The sequence below is a fragment of the Clupea harengus genome, chromosome 15, assembly GCF_900700415.2.
Source record: "Clupea harengus chromosome 15, Ch_v2.0.2, whole genome shotgun sequence".
In the NCBI taxonomy this organism is placed as follows: Eukaryota; Metazoa; Chordata; class Actinopteri; order Clupeiformes; family Clupeidae; genus Clupea; species Clupea harengus.
Window position 1 is genome coordinate 13298683 of NC_045166.1, and position 25749 is coordinate 13324431.

General features: G+C 45.5%; 1 protein-coding gene across 4 annotated transcripts in view; it reads right to left on the reverse strand.

Annotated features, from left to right (window-relative positions):
- The window catches only part of utrn (utrophin), a 149767-nt gene that overhangs the window by 23046 nt on the left and 100972 nt on the right, over nt 1-25749 (reverse strand). For all 4 annotated transcript variants that reach the window (XM_031581994.2, XM_031581992.2, XM_031581993.2 and 1 more), the window contains 9 exons: nt 18044-18216; nt 17088-17244; nt 11658-11787; nt 10202-10470; nt 9509-9655; nt 8637-8715; nt 8211-8271; nt 1573-1634; nt 1039-1113 (listed from right to left, as the gene is read on the reverse strand). In XM_031581994.2, the coding sequence (XP_031437854.1) occupies nt 1039-1113; nt 1573-1634; nt 8211-8271; nt 8637-8715; nt 9509-9655; nt 10202-10470; nt 11658-11787; nt 17088-17244; nt 18044-18216 (1153 nt within the window). The remainder of the gene's footprint in view (nt 1-1038; nt 1114-1572; nt 1635-8210; nt 8272-8636; nt 8716-9508; nt 9656-10201; nt 10471-11657; nt 11788-17087; nt 17245-18043; nt 18217-25749) is intronic.

Consider the following 25749-nt stretch of genomic DNA (forward strand, 5'->3'; position numbering starts at 1 on the left):
ACACACACACAGACACAAACTGAGACAAGTCAACTCTCACTCACACATAAATTGAGACAAGCTAACAAACACACCTACAGACACACACTCACGCAACTTGAGAGGCTAGCAAACACACACACACACACACACACACACACACACAGACAGACACACACACAGTATGAGTGTGTGCTGGGTTAATTGATAGCAGGCCTCTGCTCCTGTTTGCTTTGATTCTCCACTCTAATTAGTCTGACGAGAGGCTCCATCTAATGAGAATATGCAAAACTCTGATCTACACACACACACACACACACACACACACAGACAGACAGACAGACAGACAGACAGACAGACAGACACACGTAAACACAAACACACTTCATTAAAACTGTTGAATGAACCCACACATTTTGATAAACACTATCCTATTATTCAGTACGCCCCTCACCCACACACAACTCTCTCATACAGCTCTCTCAACAACTGGAGCAATGGTATCAGTTCAGCTTCAGTTTGTTTTAATATTTCTTTTAATACTTCTGTGTTTTCTCACTCTCTCTCTCTCTCTCTCTGTTCTTCCTCCTTTAGCCACGCGGTCTTTCTCTCATTCATTCCCTCAAAACACTTTTACCTTTCTCTGGTAAATTAATGAAAGGGATGAACTCCTAAAGCAGCAAAAACATCTCTCTCTCTCTCTCTCTCTCTCTCTCTCTCTCTACACAGGTTGCAGAGTGTTTAATGACTCTGACACCTGCTTAATTATCTACAGCAATTAGCGTGATCCTCTGGGACACCTATATAACACACAGAGATAAGTGTATATGTGTGTGTGTGTGTGTGCGTGCGGTGATTTAGATGATGCAGATGATGGCTCACACCTGTGTCACGCCAACTGACCTTTAACTGACACCTCACACACAAACACACACACACACACACACACACACACACACACACTTCCATAAAACAGAGGGCAATCGGCAGCGCACACACACAAATCCAACAATAAATCTTTCAAGCTCACACGCACACACGCAAACACACACAACTTACAGCAAAGGGCTTTCTGCAGTCGACGGATCTTCATGGCAGTTCTATAGGCAGAGAATCTCACGGTATTCAGGTCCGCTGCAGACACACACACACATACACACACACACACACAGAGACAGCAAGGGAGACAGTCAGAAAACTGTATTACTGTACACATTTGCAGATTCCTGTGCACATTCACAAAGCTCAGTACACATTTAGAGATTATGTTACTCATCTGATTACGCACACATGGACTGAGATACAGTTACAAAACTCTACACTCACACTTGTAAATAATTCTGCCACAATAATACCTCCATATGATTCAATGTATGAGCTTGTGTGTCCGTGCAAGTGTGTGCCCGAGTGTGTCTGCTTGAGTGTGTGTTGTGTGAGTGGGTGATGTCAGTGTATTTTATTCTTAGTGTGCTTCAGAAGCATATGAGGGTACATTATAATGTGATAATAATGTATGTGTGTGTGTGTGTGTGTGTGTGTGTGTGTGTGTGTGTGTGTGTGTGTGTATTTGTGTGTGTGTGTGCAGGTTCATACCGAGTGAATTGTAAAGCTCAGTCATCTTGGGGTGGTCCCAACAGGTGGACTGCGTCTGGTGACTGCACACAAGATACAGATAAAAAAGACATCACAGTGTGTGTGTGTGTGTGTGTGTGTGTGTGTGTGTGTGTGTGTGTGTGTGTGTGTGTGTGTGTGTGTGTGTGTGTGAGAGAGAGAGAGAGAGAGAGAGAGAGAGAGAGAGACTTTTTGTTGAACCTTATGCATTTTCAGGGTCTATGACTGTGTGTGTTTGTAAAAGATAAGTGTGACTCATCGAGCACAAAAATAATGAAATCAAGCTATTTAAAGACTTCAGTGACTCACAGAGACACTACATACACAAACAAACACACGCACACACCATCCACAGGTATCATCGTATTTAGTCACATAATTACACCACAAATTCTCATCTTAGTCCCATTTCAGCACCATCATAACTGCCCACACTTGGTGTGGGCCGCAGCAGAACTAGCAACAAAAAAAAACAATCTCATCTACCAGACACACACACACACACAGACAGCCCACACAACATAACACAACCCACTGATGCTCTTTGGTGGTGTGTGTGTGTGTTTGTTTCTTCATGAGTCTGGCATAATGTTGAGCTGAGCACAACAAAAGATAAGAAAAGGCTGACAGCCGTCTGCTGATAGAACTCATGGGGGAGAGTATAAACTCTCTAACACACACACACACACACACACACACACACACACAAACTAACATAAGCCCACCAACATACGCACTGAGACACACATACACACAGCAGGTGTTCATCATTATTCATCAAGCCCTCAGAAGGGATGCCTGCTCACATCAGAGCACGTCATACGTTCTGGAACATTCCCGCTGCTGTGGACCCTCAGAGGTCTTAGAGCCTTTTCCCCACTAAACACACACACACAAACACACACAGCTTTTTGTTCTGAGAACTGGAACTGTTTTTGGCATAAGCCATCAGTTCAAGAACAAAGTACTAAATTCAGTAGTTTGCCCATCAGAAAGCTTAATTTAGAGCACTGATAATAAGCATGTTTGGCTTGGCAGCTGGTTGTGGGCCTGGGATGCCTATAGCAGACACACTGTGTGTGTGTGTGTGTGTGTGTGTGTGTGTGTGTTTTGTGTTGTGTGTGTGTATGTAGTGGTGTATAAAGTACCCAAAAGCCATACTTGAGTAAAAGTAAAGATACCTTACTGGAAAATGACTCAAGTAAAAGTAACCTTTTAGAATACTACTTGAGTAAAAGCCTTAAAGTATCTGATCTTTACTGTACTTAAGTATCAAAAGTAATTTTCTGATATTAAATGTACTTAAGTATTGAAAGTAAAAGTACAAGTAAATGCTGTTAATAAAAAAGCAAAGGGTCAGAATTTTGAAGTTTATTCCGTTTATTAAGTTTACTAATGAGCATACTTATAAACTGGGCCTTATTTGAACACAATTTTAACACAATATGGCAATACTAAAGCAGCACCGAAAGTAACAACCCAGTCATTACTTGAAACTGAAAAATATTTTGTTCATCTTCAAACAAAATGTCCCAAAAAGCCATTATGAATTTTTTAAAATTTTAATCTTTGTAACATTTTGTGAATGGGCTCCTGAGTATCCCAAGGCATGCATAAGGCACAACCTGAGAGCAATAACCTGGCGATCTGATACAAAGCCATAGCATTACATCAGGATCATCAGTTTTACAAGCAAGTTATCGGTACAGTGACTGTGAAATACTTTCAGCAACATGCACACACTTCCCTTGAACAATAATGTTACTAGCAGCTATTTTGCTCCACACTGCTACGTTACTGTACTGTAGATTGACACCAACGAGTTTAAAAGACGTAGCAACAGTAACTAAGAGGACGGGGCTTTTGCGAACGGTCAATAGCGCATTAACGTGCGCTAGGACCACTGATTCGCCAAACCTGCTTGTAGTCTGTGTTCTACCACAGTCCCCGACGTTGGTCTCGTCACTCTCATGATTATTTTTTTTTCTAAAGATGATTTGATTTTCTAACGAGTAACGAAGGTTTCAGGGGAAATGTATCGGAGTAAAAGTATCAGTTTTCTTTGCAAAATGTAGCGAAGTAAAAGTAAAAGTAAACAGAAATATAAGTAGTAAAGTAAAGTACAGATATCCAAAAAAAATTCTACTTCGTTACTATACAACACTGGTTGTGTGTATGTGTGTGTGTGTGTATGTGTGTGTGTTGTGTGTGTGTTATGTGTGTGTGCTGACACCCACTATGGATAAGGGGAATGTGATTTAGAGCTATTAGTGAAATGAAGGAGAATGGAGAAGAGGTGGGATACTTGGCTACGCCAGAGTGCGTGACGTAGTGGACAGGTAGGGAGGGTTTAAGTCTCCTAGAAAGCGGAAGTGGGGTGAGTGACAGCTGCCTATGGGCTAATCCCGAACTTTGTTTATAAAAAACATAATTTAGTCTGTTGTTTGGATCCTGCTTAAGCATTACACCCATGGGAACAAAAGTGAAACTTTGATTTGCCACAAAACACAAAAGCAGCACGATTTTATTGGTTCCTGCTTCAGAGACCAACAGGAACTAAACGGGAACTCTGGGTGGGGCTACCGACACAGACTGTTGCTGATTGGTTCCATCTGACCCCATGGTCAGGACACAGAGCAGTGACCTCTGACCTCCACGCCATGGTCAGGACACAGAGCAGTGACTGACCTCCACGCCATGGTCAGGAGGACACAGAGCAGTGACTGTAAGAAGCAAGGACAGCATAAGATCATCTCAAAAGGGAAGCACCTGAGAGGAACTAAAAAATGGATGAAAATTTGACCAAATATGGATCGGTTCTGGGCCAAATCTGACCGATATTCGGTTCTGCTCCACAAGCTCTGGCTCCAAAAAGCGCTTACCACACAGAATCTCTCTCAAATTGGAACATATGGCAGATCTCATTGTGGCATATGTTGACTTCATCTCTCTGTGTATTGGGAGGGCATGATATCATGCATGTCCAAGCTTCTTGCAGCCACTGGGCCTAATTTAGTCCAGGGGGTTCACTTTCTCCTCATGTCCCACCCAGCAGTCTGTGTAAACTCTACTTGTTCACCGAACTACCACCATGGCCAGGCTAGCTTCTGTTAGCACGTCCATGGGATTTTGTTTACATTTAAAATTAGCGCCAAGCTAGCTGTTTTATAAAGAGCTTATTTCTGTTTGCTCATCAGAATGGATTTAATATAGTGCTGAGCTAGCTGTGTTACTTAACTCACAAAACTTTATCACACTCTATTTATCATCATTTGTTGCCAGCTCTGGCTTCAAAACAAGTGAATGAGCTAGCAAAAGATATAGTTGGTCTCTCAAGTTGGGTCTAGAATTACTGGAAAATGAAGAGAAAAACTCGAATCCTGTCATCTAAAACCCAAAGGAGCCCTATGAAACGCACGCACGCACATTTCAGAGACCCAATGCAACACAAACATAAGAACATACACACATGCTTACACACACACACACACACACACACACACACACACACACACACACACACACACACTGCTCTCCACAGAGAGAGGATTACACTGCCTGTGAGATCCCAGCAGCATGGCCTGTCTCCTAATCCACGGCCTCAATTCACAGCCACACTGAGAAAGTAAAGACATCTCCTGACTGCACACACACACACACCTACCTCACCCACACACACATATATATATATGGACACACGCATGAATCCAATGTCTGGATCACATTATGCACGCTCCAGGGAGAGTGAAATAGACTATACTGTATTTAGCCAGTCCAACAGCAATCTCACGGTCTATTCTGGAGGTGTGTTTGTGTGTATGTCTCTCTGTGTGTGTGTGTGTGTGCCTGAGTGTAATGTAAAATGACCACAGTGGTCCCAAAAGAGAAACCGAGTGCTCATCCTTTCTCTTCCTTATCTATCACACGCACGCACGCACGCACGCACGCACACACTCACTCAATCACCCACTCCTTCCTCTCCTGTCCTCTATAGCGGAGCGGTTCCGCGTTCTCTTCCCCCTGGAGAGGTGGGTTCCGTCGCGTTCCACCCTGTTCCCTGTGGCTGGCTGGCTGGCAGGCAGGCTCCAGTGTGGGTAATTGGAGCTCAGATCAGCTTAGACAGGGAGGGGATGGTGAGAAAGACAACAGACTACAGATGTCAGCTAGCACTCATGCTAACACACCCGCTACCGCTCTCGATCTCCGGTCCCACAGCAGCCATGGCAGACACTGTCACCGTCACAGCCGCCGCCTCCCGTAAATAGAAATAAAATAAAATCTCCCTCTTACTCTCTCCATCTCTCTCTCTCTCTGTCCCCCTCTATTTCTCTCCATCTCTCTATTGGCACCTCACAGGAGGACAGGAAAGACTCAGTTCGATGGATCTTCATGAATAAAGATGCCAGGCTGGCTTTGCATACGCTTGAGTACACACACACACGGATTTCGTCTCACTTTCACTAACACACAAATATATTTCCTCTCACTTTCACACACACAGATTTCCTACCACTTTCACAGGCCGACACACACACACACACATTTCCTTTTAGTTTCACACAGAATCTCCTTAAAGTGTGTTCTTTCTCTCCCTCGCTCACACACAAACACACACACACACACACACACACACACACACACACACACACACACACACACACCCTTTAGAAATGAAAATGATCTTGGACTTGGGTCTGGTGAAAGAAAGAGTTTTCTCTCCCTCTGCTAACAGACAAGAGAATATGTTATTTGAAGGCCAGCGTGACAGTGAAAAGTGCTCTCTCTCTCTCTCTCTCTCTGTCCCCCCCCCTCTCTCTCCACTTGACACACTCACTCGCTCCAGCAAACACATTTAACAGTCTTCTCGTTTCATCTCAACGCGACTCCAACGACACTTAATCTGATTCATGAGCCACAAAGAGACTGAGATGAGAGAGCGCAGAGTGATGAGAGACAGAGAGGGAGAGAGAGGGAGAGAGAGAGAGAGAGAGAGAGAGAGAGAGAGAGAGAGAGAGAGAGAGAGGGGGAGAGGGACTGAGAGAGGGAGAGACGGTGAGGGACAGAGTGACAATCAGAGAGATGGATAGAGAGCGAAAGAGTCAGAGGGAGGGGTAGAAATGTGGAGTGCGAGAGAGAAAGAGAGAAAAAAAGGAACAGAGAGATGAGGAAAGAGAGAGACAAGGTTAGAGGGAACACAAAAGGAACAAAGAGATGAGGAAAAAGAGAGAGACAGGGTTAGAGGGAACAGAGATATAAGAAAAGAGAGACAGGGTTAGAGGGAACACAGAAAAGGAACAGAGAGATGAGGAAAGAGAGAGACAGGGTTAGAGGGAACAGAGATATAAGAAAAGAGAGACAGGGTTAGAGGGAACACAGAAAAGGAACAGAGAGATGAGGAAAGAGAGAGACAGGGTTAGAGGGAACAGAGAGATGAGAAAAGAGAGAGACAGGGTTAGAGTGAACACAGCAAAGGAACAGAGAGATGAGGAAAGAGAGAGACAGGGTTAGAGGGAACAGACAGATGAGGAAAGAGAGACAGGGTTAGAGGGAACAGAGAGATGAGAAAAGAGAGAGACAGGGTTAGAGGGAACAGAGAGATGAGAAAAGAGAGAGACAGGGTTAGAGGGAACACAGAAAAGGTGAATCAGAGATAAAGAGAGAAAGGGAGGGTGAGATGATGAGGGCACCGTGTGACTTCCAGTAGAGTCAATGCAACCTGTATTTGCCTGTGTGGCAGCGTTTATGTGCGTGTGTGTGTGTGTGTGTGTGTGTGTGTGTGTGTGTGTGTTTTACAATAATGCAGTTAGATGTGGTTTGACATATTATGAAGGAGAAAGGACAGCCTTTGATCGAGCTCTCTCTGTGTGTGTGTGTGTGTGTGTGTGTGTCTCCAGGCTCCATATGGCAGTGGTCAAAAAAAAGTTCAGCTGAAGGGCAGTCACACACACACACACACACACACACACACACACACACACACACACACACACACACACACACACACACACACACACACACACACACACACACACACACACACACACACACACAGAGAAAGAGATTTTCTCTCCCTTTCATCTCTCATTTTCTTGAACCTCCATGGCCAAAACAAATCACAGGTGTGCCAGAAAGCACCCCCGTCTTTCTGACATACTCACTCGCTCTCTCCCCTTCTCTCTCTCTCTTTTTTTCACACCTTCCCATCTCTTTCGCTCTCTTAATCACACCATCTCCCCCCCGCTCTGTCTCTCTTTCTCTCCCACCCCCTCTCAATCACATTTCTCCAGCTTAAATGTTTCTGAAAGCACATTGTTCCAATCTAAATGTTGAATTGAGCCATCAAACCATTGTGAGCACACACACACACACACACACACACACACACACACACACACACACACACACACACACACACACACACACACAAACCCTCCTACTCATGCACACCTTTCCATGCTTCTGTTTGCTATCTAGCTTAGGGATGTATTATTTAAACACCCATGTGGCTGCAGTTCAACCTGCATTATTGATTCACAGAAACATAAACCACACACACACACACACACACACACACACACACACACACACACACACAGAGAAAGAGGAAATGTAGTACTTACTTGATGTAATAGGGAACTTTATTTGGTGAGACTGCTCTTTGCCACGGGTGCTGCACAGAAGCTGCGAACGCACACATTCACACACAACGCACACACACACACACACACACAAACATAAATCAGTAACGGCCCACACACATTCTGTTTTATGGCCATAAATAAAGTAACTGCTCACCACAGAGTGATATGACCATCTCATTGTGTATGTGTGTGTATGTGAATGACAGTAAAGAGAGTGTGTACATTTATTTGTGAGGATGCACGTTTATGTGTGTCTGTGTGTGTGTATGCATACATGTGTATGCATACATATGTATGTGTGTGCGTGTGTATGTGAATATGCATGTGTGTGTATGCCTGTGTGTGTGTGTGTGAATATGCATGTGTGTGTGTATGTAGGTGTTTGAGCGTGTCTATCTGACTTACTTGACAGGAAGTGCTGTGATGAAGGCCCAAAGTCTCTGTGAGCTTCCTGCAGTAACTTCAACCTCTCCTCCACAGCAACCTGACAGAAAGAGAGAGAGAGAGAGACAGTGAGAAAAAGAGAGGAGATATAGATAGAAAAATAGATAGATAGATAGATAAAGCGAGAGAGAGAGGGAGAGAGAGAGAGCGAGAGCGAGAGAGAGAGAATAAAAGATACAAACACAGAGGTAAGAGAATGAAAGAGACAGATTGTGGAGTCAGTCAGAAGGGACACAAAATGTCAGAGATACAAAGACTAGGCAGAAGGTGAATAACATAGACAAACAAACAACACACACACACACACACACACACACACAAACCCCAGGAGATAGACATGTGCAGCTACCGGGACACACAAAGATTAAACACATCTTTGGGTGTCAGTGTGTGTATGTGTTAGAGAGAGAGAGAGAGAGAGAGAGAGAGAGAGACCTTAAGCAAGGCCAAAGCAAGGCTGACGGGACAGGTCAGAGGGAAAGCTAAATCATACACACACTCTCTTCTCCTCCCTTCTCCTTCCCTCTCTCCACCCCTCTTCTCATCCTTTCATCTCTCCCTCTGTCCTCTCTTGTACAGAAGTCCAAAACTTTGATAACCCCAACACCGCAGATCACAGAAAACACACACACACACACACACACACAAACAGACACACACCAAGAAGTAGATGCACACATACATATGAAGACACATAGCCTTTTTGTTTAAGCGGTGGTATCTTAGATAGACTAGCAAACACATGTACACACACACACTTAGGAGAGCGCAGCTTGAGTTTCAGCTGGGAGGTGGTGGGGGAGAGACAGACACACACACACACACACACACACCTGTAACAGGGCGCAGCGTGTGTTCAGCTGCTCCAGCTGGTGGGTGGTGGTGGACGAGAGCTGGACGTCCAGCGGTGTGAGCTGAGCGCTGAGGTCATTCAGAGTACACACCTCCTGTTGCAGTGGCTCCAGCTCCTCACGGAACACCTGACACACACACACACACGCACACGCACACGCACACACAACACACACACAACACACACACACACACACAACACATACACACACAAAACACAACACACACACACACACAGAGATAAGCTAGAGTGCTGTATAAAAATATGTTTGTTGAAATACAGTTTCAGCTCCTTCACGGCTTCACCGAGTGGGTTTGAAATATCAAAGCGGAGGACTGAAGATTACACAGCACAATTCCACCAACAGCGCAGGCCTGGGAGATTCGATGCCAAACTGTGTGAAGATAGCTTCTGAGAGGAGATCCAGCCTCTGAGGGGAGTGCCGTCGGTGCCATCAGTTTACACTCTCTACAGCACTTAAGGATGCTCCACAGACACACGCCACTGGGACGCTTACAGCTGTGTGTGTGTGTGAGAGTGTGTGTGTGTGTGTGTGTATGTGATCCTGCACCGTCTCTATGAGCAGGTCCCCTACAGGTTGCCATGCTGCTTGCTTGTGTTCATGGGAGTGTGTGTGTGTGTGTGTGTGTGTGTGTGTGTGTGTTACACTAACCGTGGTGTGTTGTATGTGATCCTGCAGCGCGTCGATGAGCAGGTCCCCTACAGGTTGCCATGTTGCGCGGGTGTCCTCTGCGTGTGCCAGTCGCAGCTCCAGCGCATCCATGCGACTCTGCAGCTCCTGCATGCGCTCCAGGACGCGCTCCACGCGGCCCTGCCACCGGCTCGTGGCCGCACACACACGCTCCCAGCGGTCACACACCTCGCCGCTCTGCTTACGCACTGCGCGCGACAGAAGGGCCGCACGCTCCTCTGGAGTCAGGTCTGACACACACACAGACAGACACAGACACAGACACAGACACACACACACACAAAAACCATTACAAAGACATTTAATACTGCACATATAGTATAGCTGCACACAAAACATACATAGCTGTTACTTGTTCAGGTCTCACACGCAGACACACACACAGACACACACACACACACATTTGTTCTTGTCTGACACACACACACACACACACACACACACACACACACACACACACACACACACACACACACACACAGACTTGTTCTTGTAACAGTCTTGTTTACCATGACAGTGAGCAGAGTGAAAGGACCTACATATCCACTAGTGTTAACAGCACCTCTGTTGAGAAGGAGATTTGGAGTGTGTATTTGTTCACATTTGTTCATTTAACTGGTGCTTTTATCCAAAATAGGGTTGGTACGATTAACATTTCATCCTTATGTGTGCTCTCTTGGTGTGTGTGTGTGAGACTCTGTATGTGTGTGGATGTGAAAGTATTGATTTTATCGATACTGACAGAAGCCATTAACACCAACATCTCACACACACACACACACACACTATTTCACACTCACTTCTCTCCTGCTGTTTCTGAGCAGTGAGCACAATGTAAACTGTGATGTGAAGATTCCAAACACACAAACACACACACACACACACACACACAGACAGACAGACTCAGTTACCAAAGGTTGTTTCATCAGTGTATGCAATTTGCAGCATGAAGTGTGAAGTGTGAGTTCACCCACACACACACACACATGCAGACAGCGAGGAAGCAAACGTTAACACTCTGCCTTGTCTGCACACCCCACAATCAGCATAGATAATGACTTCATTACTATGAAGGCATATTTCAGAGCCCAGTCCCTTTGATGTGAAATCACTGTGCAATCAGCACGTCATGACAGACATGCAGACAGAGATTCCACACGTCTGCTCCGTGAGCCAGCTCTGCTCTTTAAGGGCAGTGGGGGTGGGGGTGGGGAGATCAGGATGCATCTGGGTCTAACCAGTTATGTGGATATTCCTGTGTGAGTTTTACAAGTGTTTTGTGTGTGTCCGTGTGTGCGTTTTCAGTGGCACGCACGGACGGACACACACATGGGGATAAATGTCAGTGTTATGTCTAAGTGTCAGAGAAAGAGAGAGCTTGTGTGTGTGTGTGTGTGTGTGTGTGTGTTAGTGTCACCTGTTTTGGGCTGTGATGTCTTGCGTGGTTCCTCGGGCCCCTCTATGGGCTGGTCAGCCAGGAAAGCTCTGGCCTGTTCCAACGCCCCAACCACCATCGGCTCCTGGTCCTTCAGCTCCGCACGCAGCCCCTACACACACACACACACACACACACACACACACACACACACACACACACACACACACACACACACACACACACACACACACACACACACACACAATCCCATTAACAAGGGGTCGATCAACAGCACACCCTCACATAAACACAGGGACTAATCAGCATGAGCTGATCAAGGCTATAATAGTGTTTTTCCCCAATAATGAGGAATCAAAAAAAGCTTCAAGTGATGGCTGAACTGAAATTCCATATGATGAGGTCACAGGGGAGTACTGTTACACTACTACTACAACACTCCTATTGGTCAAAGAGCCTCAAAGACAAGCATTCCAGAGGATGGACCAAGTTTATACGTTTATATAGTTACACTACAACAAGGTCATTTTTACTGCTAATGTGTCACAGGCTCACAGTGATGATGTCACCTTAGGCGCAGAGTGATGAGGTAAGAGATGCGGTGTGAACAGATATCCCACGGTAGGGCCATGTGCAACAGTGGACCACCTCAGGCAAAATACTGCTCAAGTGGTGGCTAATAGCAATTAATGTGGTGATAATAGGAATGTTTGAGGAAAGTTATTTTGATTGAATTTCTGAGAAACTAGCCTGAAGCCATTTAAAGTCCGGACACGCGCACGCTCACACACTCACACACACACACACACACACACACACACACACACACTCAGACATACACACACAGACACACACACACGCACACACAGACTGAATTAAAGGTGTCACTCTCTAATTGAGTCTATTATTAGCAGAATATTAGATCTGCCTATCAGCGTGAAAGGGAGTCGGAGAGATTAAGGACGACAGACAGACACACACACACACACACACACACCCACACACACACACACACACACACAAAACTATCTCCCTAGGAACAAACCCAATCTCTTCTGTACGAGGACAATGAGCCTGTCCCCCTCACTCCTGAAGTGGTTCGGCCCAGTCAATTGATTTCCTGTGAGTGTTCTTATGGAATTGTGTTCTTTGGCTGAGTGTGTGAGTGTGTGTGTGTGTGTGTCTATTAATAGCTACATCTTTCCCGTCTCTTGACCTTGTAGGTGAGTGACTTGCAGGGAAAGACACTCCATCACCATGGCAACCTCCAGCGTCACGGCAACAGCGTAACGCCTGTCTGTCGTTCGACCATTCAGCCACATCAACTACAGTACATCCTCTCTCCTCCCTCGCCCGCTCGTCAGGGGAAAGAATGAATACAAAGCAGTGTGTCTTTGCGCCTGTGTGTGTGTGTGTGTGTGTGTGTGTTCGTCCCTGTTTGAGCTGAATGACTTAAGGGCACCCACCTCCTGCGGTGACCTAAAGCAACCGCAAGCTTAACACACCGTAATTCAATTAACATTCGCTCTCATCAATTGCAACCTACCCTTATCAATTACCCTCTGCACTAATCAATTACCCTTTACACTAATCAATTAACCCTTTTCACTAATCACTTTTATTAGATTACATTACCATTCCAACGCTCAGATTACACTGGCCCTGATTGATTTGTTCTAACTGAACACTTCGCAAGTGCAGAAGGCTTATACATGACTTTACAGGCATCATCTCTATCTTGGTGTGTGTGTGCCCATGTGTGCCTGTGTGTGTGTGTGTGTGTGTGTGTGTGTGTGTGTGTGTGTGTGGGAGAGTGGGGTTTTGCTACATCAGAGTGTACAGAGTAAACACTGCATAGAGTAACAGGAAAATGGACAAGACTGAGTAGTGTTCAGGAGATGACAGAGCAGAGAGAAAGGGGGGGGGGGGGGTAAAGGGAGAGAGGGAAAAAGAGAGAGAGAGGAGGAGGGTGGAGAAAGGACAGGAGAGGGGGTAGAGAGGAGGAAAGTGACAAGAGATGGGGAGAGACATAACACATGGAGAGAGAGAGAGAGAATATATGTGTGTGTCTGTGTGTGTGTGGGACAGAGAATGTGTGTTTAATATTAATTGTATTTATTTCTCCCCTCCACTGCTCTCCTAGTAAAGTATTTATGGATCAGGCAGCACATTATCGTATTAAAAAACATGTTCAGCATTGTGGGAATTAAACCCATTGATCAACCCCATTAAAATGAAGACTTTGGGTGCCTGTGTATTTATGATAAAGAATGGCCAAGTGGCCCTCTCTGAGAGTGCAATAGACTGAAAAGTTCTGTGTGTGTGTGCGTGTGTGTGCGTGTGCAGGCACGTGCACATACATTTTGGGGGGCAGGTGCTCAAACCAAAAAAAGGGCACCCATCGCCAACATTATTAACGAAATTAAAAAATAATAATAATAAATAAATAAATAAAAAACACAGTAGGATATTCTCAACTTAAATATTTATTTTTGTTAACAAACTAACTCAAATTATCTCCTGAACATAACTCAGTCCTATACACTCTGTCTGTCCTTCCTCATCCATGATGGGCTCCTCTGAACCAGGTAGGGTTACTGATTATCCCTTATTTGTTTTACTAGTTGATGGCCTGATCCAAGATAAAAGAAAGCTGCTACCCTGAGCTGCTTGCTGCAGTTCCCTGTCCTTCTGCTTTTGGAGTCTCTCTTTTCTTGGCATTATGCTGCAAATTTTGTAAATTAGATAAATCAATGTTGTGCATAATGATCAAGAGTGACTTACATTATCTCTGTAAAGCTGACAACACAGTACACACACATTGTTTTTACTGTTTTCTGACTGAGTTGAAGCATAATCAGCATTACACTAATAATATAGTCATGTAGCTCAACTTAAGACCTACCTTTCATTTCAATAATTACGATTTTAAATGAAACAAAACTAGTGAACTAGTCTAATTTGTAGAACCGTAAAACTGCCTTTAAATTCTCTGCCTGCCTGCTTGCCTGCCTGTCTGTCTGTCTGTCTTCCTGTATCTCTCTCCCTCTCTCTCTTCATTAAACATTACAAACGTCAGTAAACAGCTGGACAAGGCTTTGAAATCAGTTTTGTTTTGTGTTTGTTTATTTTTTAAGGAAACGTCGGACCAGTTGCGACATAATGTTTTCAGCGGCGCTAATGTTGTGGTTAATTTATCACCAAACAACGTCAGGGGATTGCACAAACACCGTCATTACCTGTTTGTTTGATGCTGCGGGTCAGAGAAGAAGTAGGCTTCAGCCGTTTGGCCTGGCGCTCAGCACTGCATGAGCACTAAAAGTGGAGGAGGAGGAGGGAGGGGCGCGTGGGGCTTGTGAGCGCCGGGTAGCATGTCGGGGCGAAATTCTCTTAAGAACTCAAATAAATGCCCCGTCATATATCGAAACACATTTGGGGGGAATTGATGACAGAGAGAGTAATTTTTATTCTTAAATATTGATGAATGAAGAAAAAAATTGGCTCCAGCAGAAGGGGCACTTTTCTCATCCAGGGCAAAAGGGCAGGTGCTTGAGCACCACTAGGGGTCTATCTGTGCACGTGCCTGTGCCTGTGCGTGTGCGTGTGTGTGAGAGTGTGAGAGAGTCTCTCAGGTGTAAGAGATTCATAATCCCAACCTTTCTTTTTCTCCCTGTTCCTGATCCTTAGACTTGTTCTGAACTGACATCATCCAGCCCACACACACACACACACACACACACACACACACACACACACACACACACACTTTCTCTCTCTGTCACACACACACAGAGTGCTAAGCCCCCCCCCCCCACACACACTGTTGAGCACCAAGGAGCTGCTCTCAAGAATCTAACCAAACACTCTACACCTTTCCTCCCATCTCCCTGCATCACTCCATTTTACACTCCTCTCTTCTGTCTCCATCCTTCAAATCCTCTCTCTCTCTCCTCTCTATCCCCCGCTTCTGTCGTCTCTCCATAACTCTCCTTCCATCTCTATCTATCTATCTGTTTTACACTCCTCTCTTCTGTCTCCATCTTTCTCTCTGTCCTCCCACCTATCTCTCTATCGCTCGTCTTCTGTCCTCTCTCCGCCTTGCTTCTCTCTCTCTCTCCCTCTCTCTCTCTCTCTCACACACACACACACACACACACACACACACACACACACACACACACACAGACACACACACACACACATTCTCACACATGTATACATATGTTCTCACACATTTACACACACATGCCCCAGTTTGTGTGTGGTCATCCTATGAGTCTGTGAAAACATGCTGTGTTTAATTAACTCCCCGCCTGGCCCCCCACATATACATACACACACACAAACGCGCACGCACACACACACAAACGGGCATGCACACACACACACACACACACACACACACACATCTGATCCTCTGATACAAGAGTAATTACAGGCGCTGGCCTAAAGCCGCTCTCAGATGTTCTTTTATTCTTCCTTCCGTCCAATTTCACTCTAACTTTCCCGCTCTCTCTTTCTCTCGGCCTCTCTCTCGCTCATACCATTTTCCTCCATCCGACTCTTTCTCTTTCTTTAGCCCGGTCCCATTCTCTCTCTCCCTCTCTCTCCTCTTACTTCCTTTCTCTCTCTCCTTCATCTGAATCTCTCTCTTTGTCTAAGTGGCTTACACAAAGTCATTCTACTCCCTAACCCTTCATCATTTTATCTCTCTTCTTCTTCCTTCTCTCCCTTCTTCTTCTCTCTGGACAGACAGAGGAACGCCCCTCCCAGCCATGATAAGCCTCAATACTCCTCTGCCTTCAGTTCAATACTTATACAGTCAAAGACATCTGTGTGTGCGTGTGTGTGTGTGTGTGCGTGTGTGTGTGTGTGTGTGTGAGAGAGTGAGTGAGTGAGTCTCTGTGTGTATGTGTGTGGTGTGTGTGTGTGTTTGTGTGTGCATTCTCACAATCTGAAAGAGTAAGATTACAATGGGACTGAATGAACCGTGTGGGAAAAATATTAATATAGCTGAAAATGCTTTTGAGGGAAAGAACAAAGATCATCCACTGTCGAGCACAGCACAGCACAGCACAGTACAGCACAGCACAGCACAGCACAGCACAGCACAGCACAGCACAGCACGGCCACTCAGACACAAAGCTGATCATTCCTCCATCCACAGACTCACATAGCCAGCATGCAAATATTTACAGCAAGAGTGACTGTGTCTGTCTATGTAACTATGTGACTGTAGGCAATGCATATGTGTGTTTATATATGTGTACGAGTGTGTGTGTATGTGTGTGTGCGTGTGTGTGTGTTCAGACATCAAAGACAGGACACATGCAGTGTGTGGTTTAGGAGACAGATTTGCGCTTTCCTTGGGGGAATGAGTGGTGGAAAGATGTAGGTGTGTGTGTGTGTGTGTGTGTGTGTGTGTGTGTGTGTGTGTGTGTGTGTGTGTACCGTGCAGTGTTTCTGCTGTTGCAGCAAGGTGGGCACGTCTCCTCCGACTGGCATCTGCTTGTTAAGCTCCTCCTCCTTCAAGCAAAGCCACGCCCACAAATCCTCGAGCTGGGACAGAAGTCCCGTCACACGCTCCGCACTGGCCTCTAGATGAGCCCTGCGCGCACACACACACACACACACACAGAACGACAGACAGACAGACAGACAGACACACACAGTAATACACATTAATTGTCTTTCTTCCTAATGTTCCGTGGTTGTGTATTTTCCATTACCCATGACATAGCATACAAGTGGAATGGATTGGAGTGGTGAAGTACTATGAGATAAATTGTGTCTGTGTGTGTGTGTGTGTGTGTGTGTGTGTGTGTGTGTGTGTGTGTGTGTGTGTGTGTGTGTGCGCACGAGTTTGTACCCATCCCAGCCCTCAGCACTGAGTCAGTAATTATCTGAGTTGTCTAATTAAGTTGTGATGACTGTCAAATAAAAGCACAAATAGCTGCCTATAAACATGAGTTACTGAACTCATCAGTCCATCTCTCCGTTCACAAGTCCTCCAGCATCCCCCACTCAGTTTGTCTTTCCTTCTCTCTGCATCACTCTCTCCGTCTGCATCTGTTTTTTCCCCTTTGTTTGTGTCATTTAAGTTACTCACTCACTGTCTCTCCATCTCTCACTCTCCCAGAGTACATCCATGCTATTGCCTCTCAGGTTCTATTGCCCAAGTCTACATGCACGTTAACATGCATTGACTTTGTGTGTATTACTGTATGTGTAGATAGGTGTTAATGTTTATGTGGATATGTATTGATATGTGTGTGTATTCATCTTGTGTTTATGCATTGATGTGTGTATGTGTGTGTGTGTGTGTGTGTGTTTGTGTGTATATACACTGACAGAAATGTCTGTGTGAGAGGGTATTTCTGTGTTGAAAGATGTGTGTGTGGGCTGACCGTATGTTGGCGCTCTTGTTTTTGAGATCGCCCCAGCGCTGGTTCATGTCGTCCAGCCGCTGCTGGAGGAAGGCAGCCTCCTCGGAGCCCCCCAGGGCCCGCAGCATCCGGCCCTTCCCCCCGTCAACACTCTTGAAGATATCATTATGAGCATCTATCTCCGCCTGGATGTCCTGCGTAGGGAGGAAGAGAGAGAGGGAGGGAGGAAGAGAAAGAGGGAGGGAGGAAGAGAAAGAGAGAGGGACAGAGAGAGTGGTTTAACATCCATTCACATGACTACACCGTTAAAATACATACAACCTTTCTACAGACAGCATGTGGAATCCAAAGGCCTCCATCCTCAGACAAAAAAGGCAGGATAGCACCTGTAAACCAGGAGGGAGCGAGAGAGAGAGAGAGAGAGAGAGAGAGAAAGAGGGAGAGAGACAAAGAGGGAGAGAGAGAGAGAGAGAGAGAGAGAGAGAGAGAGAAAGAGGGAGAGAGACATAGAGGGAGAGAGAGAGAGATAGAGGGCTGGGCAGGAGGGGGTGAGAGAGGTAAGGAAAGGGGGTAAGACAGGGACAAAAAGATGGACAGAGAGAAAAACAGATGGGGAGAGTGGGAGATAGGTGTGTGTGTGTGTGTGTGTGTGTGTGGTTATTAAGTTGAGTGTGACCTCAAACAACAAAGATCATACACACTTGGTCAGACTGAAGCCTACCATCTCAGTACGTACACATAGACAGAATCACACTCACACACACACACCTCTTGGTAATTGGTACTTAAACATTTTTTATACCATCTGTACATTATGCAGGCTCATACCTAGCACTGAAGTTGAAATGATGCTTTTTTCAATATGAATGAACACACACACAGATGTATAGACAGATTTGCACACACACACACAAACAAACACACAGAGCAACTAAATCTCTTATATACCACAGGCTACACGATTACAGCTTATATCACTGAAAACACCCACTAATGTGCCTCTACAGATCATACAGAGAGAGAGAGAGAGAGAGAGAGAGAGAGAGAGAGAGGGAGAGAGGGAGAGAGGAGAGAGAGTATACAGATGCCGCTTCATAGCTGGGTCCTTTCCAGCTGATTTGCAAAGTGCTCCCCACTCCCCTGCACGTCTCACCCTCTCTCTTTCTCTCTCTCTCTCTCTATATCTCTTTTCTCTCTCTCTCTCGTCCTTCTGCACTAAATGACTACAGAGATTACACCATTCTGCTGAAAGCTCCTCTCTCTCTCTCTCTCTCTCTTTCTGTCACACATACACACACACAATTCCAAACAGCTTGTTTAACAAGTATACTATAACAGCCTTGGCCTGAAGTATTAAAGAAGTAATACATTATGCCGGAGTCTGTTTGTTAAAGCTTTAAAGTTTCCACTATCCACAGGACTGTACACACACACACACACACACACACACACACACACACAGCATTGGAGGCTTCCTCTAACAAGGGAAACAATTACTCCAGTCCATTCAAAGTAGATCCCCTGAGCCACAGGGCAGATAGAGATACATGCATACTTAGAGCCACACACACACACACAATATCAATGCAACAATTTCTCTTCCCCCATACTTCCCCCTTAATACTTCTACTATTAAAAAAGGATCAGTTACAGCAAGGGTGGATGAGTTGATGTGTGTATGTGTGTGTGTGTGTGTGTGTATGTGTTTGTGTGTGTGTGTGTGTGTGTGAGAGAGCGAATATGTTTCTGTACCTCCTCAAACTTCCCCAGCAGTTCTTGCAAACTGAAGTTTAGGCCAATCATGCTGTCAGCTCCTCACTCTTACAGGTTACATCGCATACGCCGAGAGAGAGAGAGAGAGATGGAGAGAGAGAGATGGAGAGCGAACGAGTGTAAGAGAGAAACAGAGAGGAATGTACTCCTCCACTAGCTACCCATCTGGGAACGCAACGGAAGTCCTGCACACACACACACGCATGTCGCCATCTCCCCCCTCCAGAACTTGGGTACTACGTATGTGAACCGCTGTGTGTGTGTGTGTGTGTGTGTGTGTGTGTGTGTTTTTGAGTGAGCGGGTGTGTATGTGGATGCGTGTGTAAATGTAAGTATGTGCACGCTTCTTCAAAGAGCTGGTAAAGCTGGTCCATGCTCCAGGCTCCGGCCGCCGAGAGGCTGTGGGTGGTGTGTTGCCATCCCAGCAAGCAGGTTCCTTCTCTGGGCAAATCCCGCCCGAGGGCCTGGGAGAGTCAGTGCCAACCTCCAGACGAGTGTGAATCCTTTTTCTTTTCCTCCACTCTTCTCTGCTCTCTTCACCAGTTCTTCTACCTATAGGTCTCCTTGACACAGTCGAAAGTTACCTCTCTTTACTTTCCCTCTCGTGCACGTGCACACACACACACACACACACACACACACACACACACACACACACAGAGCGTGCCTGTTTAACCGAGACTCCTGTGACCTGAGGGAGGCATTTCAGCTAAATTGCTTATTGAAAGAGCCAGTGTGTGCGAGAGTGTGTGTGCGTGTGCACGCATACGTGTGCAGAAAACGAGGGAGCAATGCCCAGAGAAGGGGAGAGAGAGACAGAGACAGACAGACAGAAAGAAAGAGAGCTCCTATCTCCAGCAGGGACACTGGTTGTAGTTGTAATTCCATTTGTGCCCAGCGTTGCAGGTTTGGGAGTAGTCCAGCTTCATAGTCTGATAATTCTCCAGGCTGTTGAGGATCGACCTCCCGGGGTGTGGGGCTGAGTTCGCCCAGTCGGAGTGGACGTGGCTGGGGGAGAGCAATCAGCTGTCCCCCCTGCTCTGGATGGAGCACCCAAAAGGCAGAGCAGATCCAGGAACCAGCGAGCACTTTCTCTTTCTCACTTTCTGCCTCTCCCTCTCTCTCTTGTTCCCTCTTTCTCACAATCACTTGACTCTTTCTTTAGGTGTTTGTTTTTTTTTCTTCTTTCATTCCCTCTTTTTTTCCTTCATCCTCAGGTTTTCTTTTTCGTTTTCTTTTTCCCGCCCCTTTCTTTCCCTTCCTCCAACTCCGGTTTTGTCGCTCACTCTTTCCCGTGACTGAGTGAAAGCTCCCTTTCTTCTTCCCTCTCTCACTCATTCCCTTGTTCGTTCTCTCTCTCTCTCTCTCCCTCTCTCTCCAGCAGATGTTTATTATTGTAATCAGCATCCTCCCTTTCCCCTCCCCACCAGCTCACACCCATTTCCTGAGTGAGAGAGAGAGAGAGAGGGAGGGATAGAGAAGAAAGAAAGAAAGAGAGAGAGAGCCAGAGAGGGAGAAGGAGAGAAGTAAAAGAGAAAAGTTGGAACTTGAAAAAGACATTCAAGGATGCGAAGAATCACGTTTAAGTCTCTCACACACACACACACACACACACACACACACACACACACACACACCCCTTCACGCATGCTACAGAGCCTCAGGTGGTCATCTTTATAAACCATTTCATACTTCAAGTGTTACAGAGACCAAGGTAGTGATGATTCCTTTGAAGTGGTGTGTGTGTGGTGATCATGTATCACCAAGTTTGAAAGGGTTTATGAAAACATACCTGAGACTTTCGAAAGGCTTTGTGAGTGTGTGCATACATATGTGTGTGTGTCAACATATGTGTCTGTGTGTAGATACTGTATGTGACTGAGTGTGAGTGTATACAAATGTGTGTGTGTGTGTGTATGTGTGAGAGTGTTTTAACTCTCCAGAAGGCTGAGCATGTGGTATAGGCCTGCTAAAATCAGGAGATAATACAATGACGCATATTCATGGCCAGGGAGCCTTTGAAGTGTGTTTGCCTCATTAGAATACTTACATATGCACACTCCTTCAATCAATGTCTGGAGACACAACGCTGGCATACTCAGAGTGTGTGTATCCATGTTTTGTGCGTATGTGTGCGTGTGTGAGGGAGTGAGAGAGGTAAAAAGAGTCTGTGCGCATGTGTACGTGTGTGAGTGTGTGTGTGTGTGTGTGTACACAAGCATGAGTATTTTTGTGTATGTGTGTGTGTCTGCGTTTCTGTGTATGTGTATGTGTGTGTGTGTGTGTGTGTGTGAGGATGTGTATGCTTGTGTGTGTGTATGCTTGTGTGTGTGTGTGTGTGTGTGTGTGTGTTCATGTACCCAAGGGAAAACTATCCACATATGTTTGGGCCTAAATCTGGTGCAGAGCAAGTCCGTCCTCTCTCTGTGTGTGTGTGTGTGTGTGTGTGTGTGTGTGTGTGTGTGTGCATACATACATACATGAAAGGTATTAGCTACAAAACAGAGAAGGAGCTGTTTCTCATCATACCCCACATCATACGAACAAGCCACACACACACGCACACATACACAAAGAATCCAAGTGGAATTCCTGTAGAAGCCCAGCTCAATATGGTCACATAACGGGAGCCCTCTCTCCCTTTCACTCTCTCTTCGCTGTGTGTGTATATGTACATGTGTGTGTGTATGTGTACATGTGTGTGTGTATGTGTGTGTGTGTGCATGTGTTTGTAAGAGAGAGACATGCATGTGTATTCGATAGGTGTTTCTGGTGGGTGGTTGACGATGACAGGACTGAGGCACACACAAACACCCAAAGAGATAGATAGATAATGAGAGAAAGGGACAGGCATACAATATTAGTCTCTCCTCCATCTCCATGTTCTGTCTATTTTCCTCTATTAAACAGATCATCTTACTCTCTCTCCCTCTTTCTGAGTGGCTTAAACACAAGGGAAATTAAATCTAGAGAATGAGTACATGAAATGAAATATAATAATGCAGAAAGCCCCCACACACATGCGTGCGCACACACACACACACACACATCTGTCTCCCTCTCTATCGGTCAGCTTGATCAAGCATTCCATCTCTCACTGCCCCAGCGAGGTCACTTCCTGTTGGAGTTATCACCACAGCATGACTTCCTGTTCCAGTGACAACGCCCTGATGGGAGCGAGCAAGAACACACACACACGCGCATACACAAACACGCACACACACACACTTGATGGACACACGCACACATGCTCGGACATCAGCACCGTTGGGGTGGAACCTGCCCCATGTGGAGATAAGAGTGGCAAGTTTCCATGGTAACAAACAGGAAAAAGGCATAATGATTCAAAACCTCTGACAGACAGGGGAGGCATCACATGCGCACATACAAGCACATACACAAGCATGTGTGCACACGCACACACAGACAAAACACACAATTCAAATATATCAATATGAAGAAAAACGTTCTTCATATTGACACACGCCCACGCCCACACACACACACACACACACACACACACACACACACACACACACACACAAGAAACAAATCAGATGGCATCCTGGAGCTCTTTTCTTTGGATCAATAGCTTCGATGCTAGAGAAATTAACACAGTGTTGTCTATATCCTATAATCCTACATCCATATTTATGACTCATAAGCCCAAAGTTTCCATGCGGATTATTTGTCTGAACAGCACATTTATTCTTATTTGTCTGAACAGTACATGTATTCTTATTTGTAACACAAGATATGTACTGTGGAGGAAAATACAACATCTATTTTTTCCTCAGAAAAAATAAATCAATAAATTATCCACAGGATCTTTCAGAATCTTGTATTTTGCCAAAATGAGTGAATGGAAATATCCTGATTGATTGTTTTCTTGGCTGCCCCTCATCTTGTGTCGACCGACCGACTGACTGACTGAAGCGTCTTTCCCTCTTTGTCTGGTTCCCTGCTTGGCGTAGAAATGTGATTAAAATGGCAGAGGGAAATATTTTTAGGCAGCCAATGTCACCATGTCAACATGATAATTTTCCATTTGTGCTTTTTCATGAGAAACACGGGATTTGAAATCCACTGTATTAAGCCAAGCCAGCACTAGCTGCATACAGAGTGTTATTCCACAGGGAAAAACCAACACAACGGTTTTGGGTAAACGGAGGGAACATTTGATGGCGAGTCTCAAAACACTCAAGGGAGTGATAATGTCTGGACATTAATTAGGTTTTATATCTTCAAATAAACATTATTAAGTTTAGATTGGTCACGCTTCCATCACAGGCAAAGCGTGCGTGTGTGTGTGTGTGTGTGTGTGTGTGTGTGTGAGAACAGAAGGTCAAAGTCTTGATAATGCATTGCAGTCCCTCAGAAAAACTGAGCCTTATGCACACACACACACACACACACACACACACACACACCAACAAAACAGATACTTTTCAGAGAGCACGTGAAGGGACATAAAAACTAAAACCCATCACCAATTAAAACTAAAAATAGACACATCCCAACTGAATTGGATCTTCTAACACATCATTCTTCTTTCTCTTCGCTTTTATATTCAAAAACTGCCACATTATTAGTTAGCTTAGAACAATATCACTGGTCAACCCTAGATGCAGTGGCACACACACACACACACACACACACACACACACACACACACACACACACACACACACACACACACACACACACACACACACACACACACACACACACACACACACACACACACACACACGTGAGGCTACTAAAGGTGCTGGAGGCGAATGGGAGTGTGTCATGAGGCCCTGGCTCAGTGGGATGACTGTCGGTCAGGTGATGCCCTGGCCCCTCGCTACTCCCCGTGTACCAGCACTGACTCTAGCAGTGCACAGACTAACGGCCTGTTCTGTGTGTGAGGATTATGCCCTGCAGAAAGACATGACAATAAAGTATGATTGAGAGAGGGGGAGGGGGCGGGGGGGATAATGATAATAAAGTATATTTGCAGGATGAGTGACAGGAAGAGAGAGAATGAGGAAGAGAAAAAAAGGGGGGTAAAAGAAGAAAGAGAGAGCAAGGGGATACAGAGAAAGAGAGAAAGCTACAGACAGAGCGCGAGAGACATAGAGATAGAGAGAGAGAGAGAGGGAGAGGGAGAGAGAGGGAGAGGGCTGCCCTCCCTCCCTTTCTACCTCTTTCTGCTCCTGTGCCTTTTTCCTCTGTTCTCTCTGATTCTGAACACCATGGTGATTAAAGGACCTGCACCACTGTGTGTGTGTGTGTGTGTGTGTGTGTGTGTGTGTGTGTGTGTGTGTGTGTGTGTGTGTGCGCGCGCATATGGTTAATGGCTGACCTGACCAGAACATGCCGCATGCTGTCAAATAACAAAACAGTCGTCCTTGGCATCAGATCTCAATTCTGCAAACACACCCACACACACGCGCGCCCGCACAGACACACACACACAGGCAAGCTGATACTGGAGCTTTATAATTTGTTGCTGTGGCTTGATTTGCTGCCGTGTTTTAGGATGATTTGAAGCGTCTGTGTTTCATTTGCTAATTAAACGGAAAAGTGGAGATAGAGCAAAAACAAGTGGGAGGGAGAGAGGGATGAAGGAAAGAAAGGAAGAGAGTAAGAGGGAGGGAGAGAGAGAACAGAGAGAGTAAGGCATTTGAACAGAAGCGTGTTGCCCCCTGCAGAAACAGAGGAACAAAAGAACAAACTGCATTTGCCTGTGTGTGTGGTCAGACATTACACTCACTCACACACACACACACACACACACACACACACAGACCTAGACACCTTCAGAAAAATCCAAACTATTACACATACAAACATACCCAAATCAACTCTTACACCCAGAAACACACACGATCATTGACACACACATATGTATACGCACACACATTTACTACCATCAACAGACATACAACACATATATATTAATCACA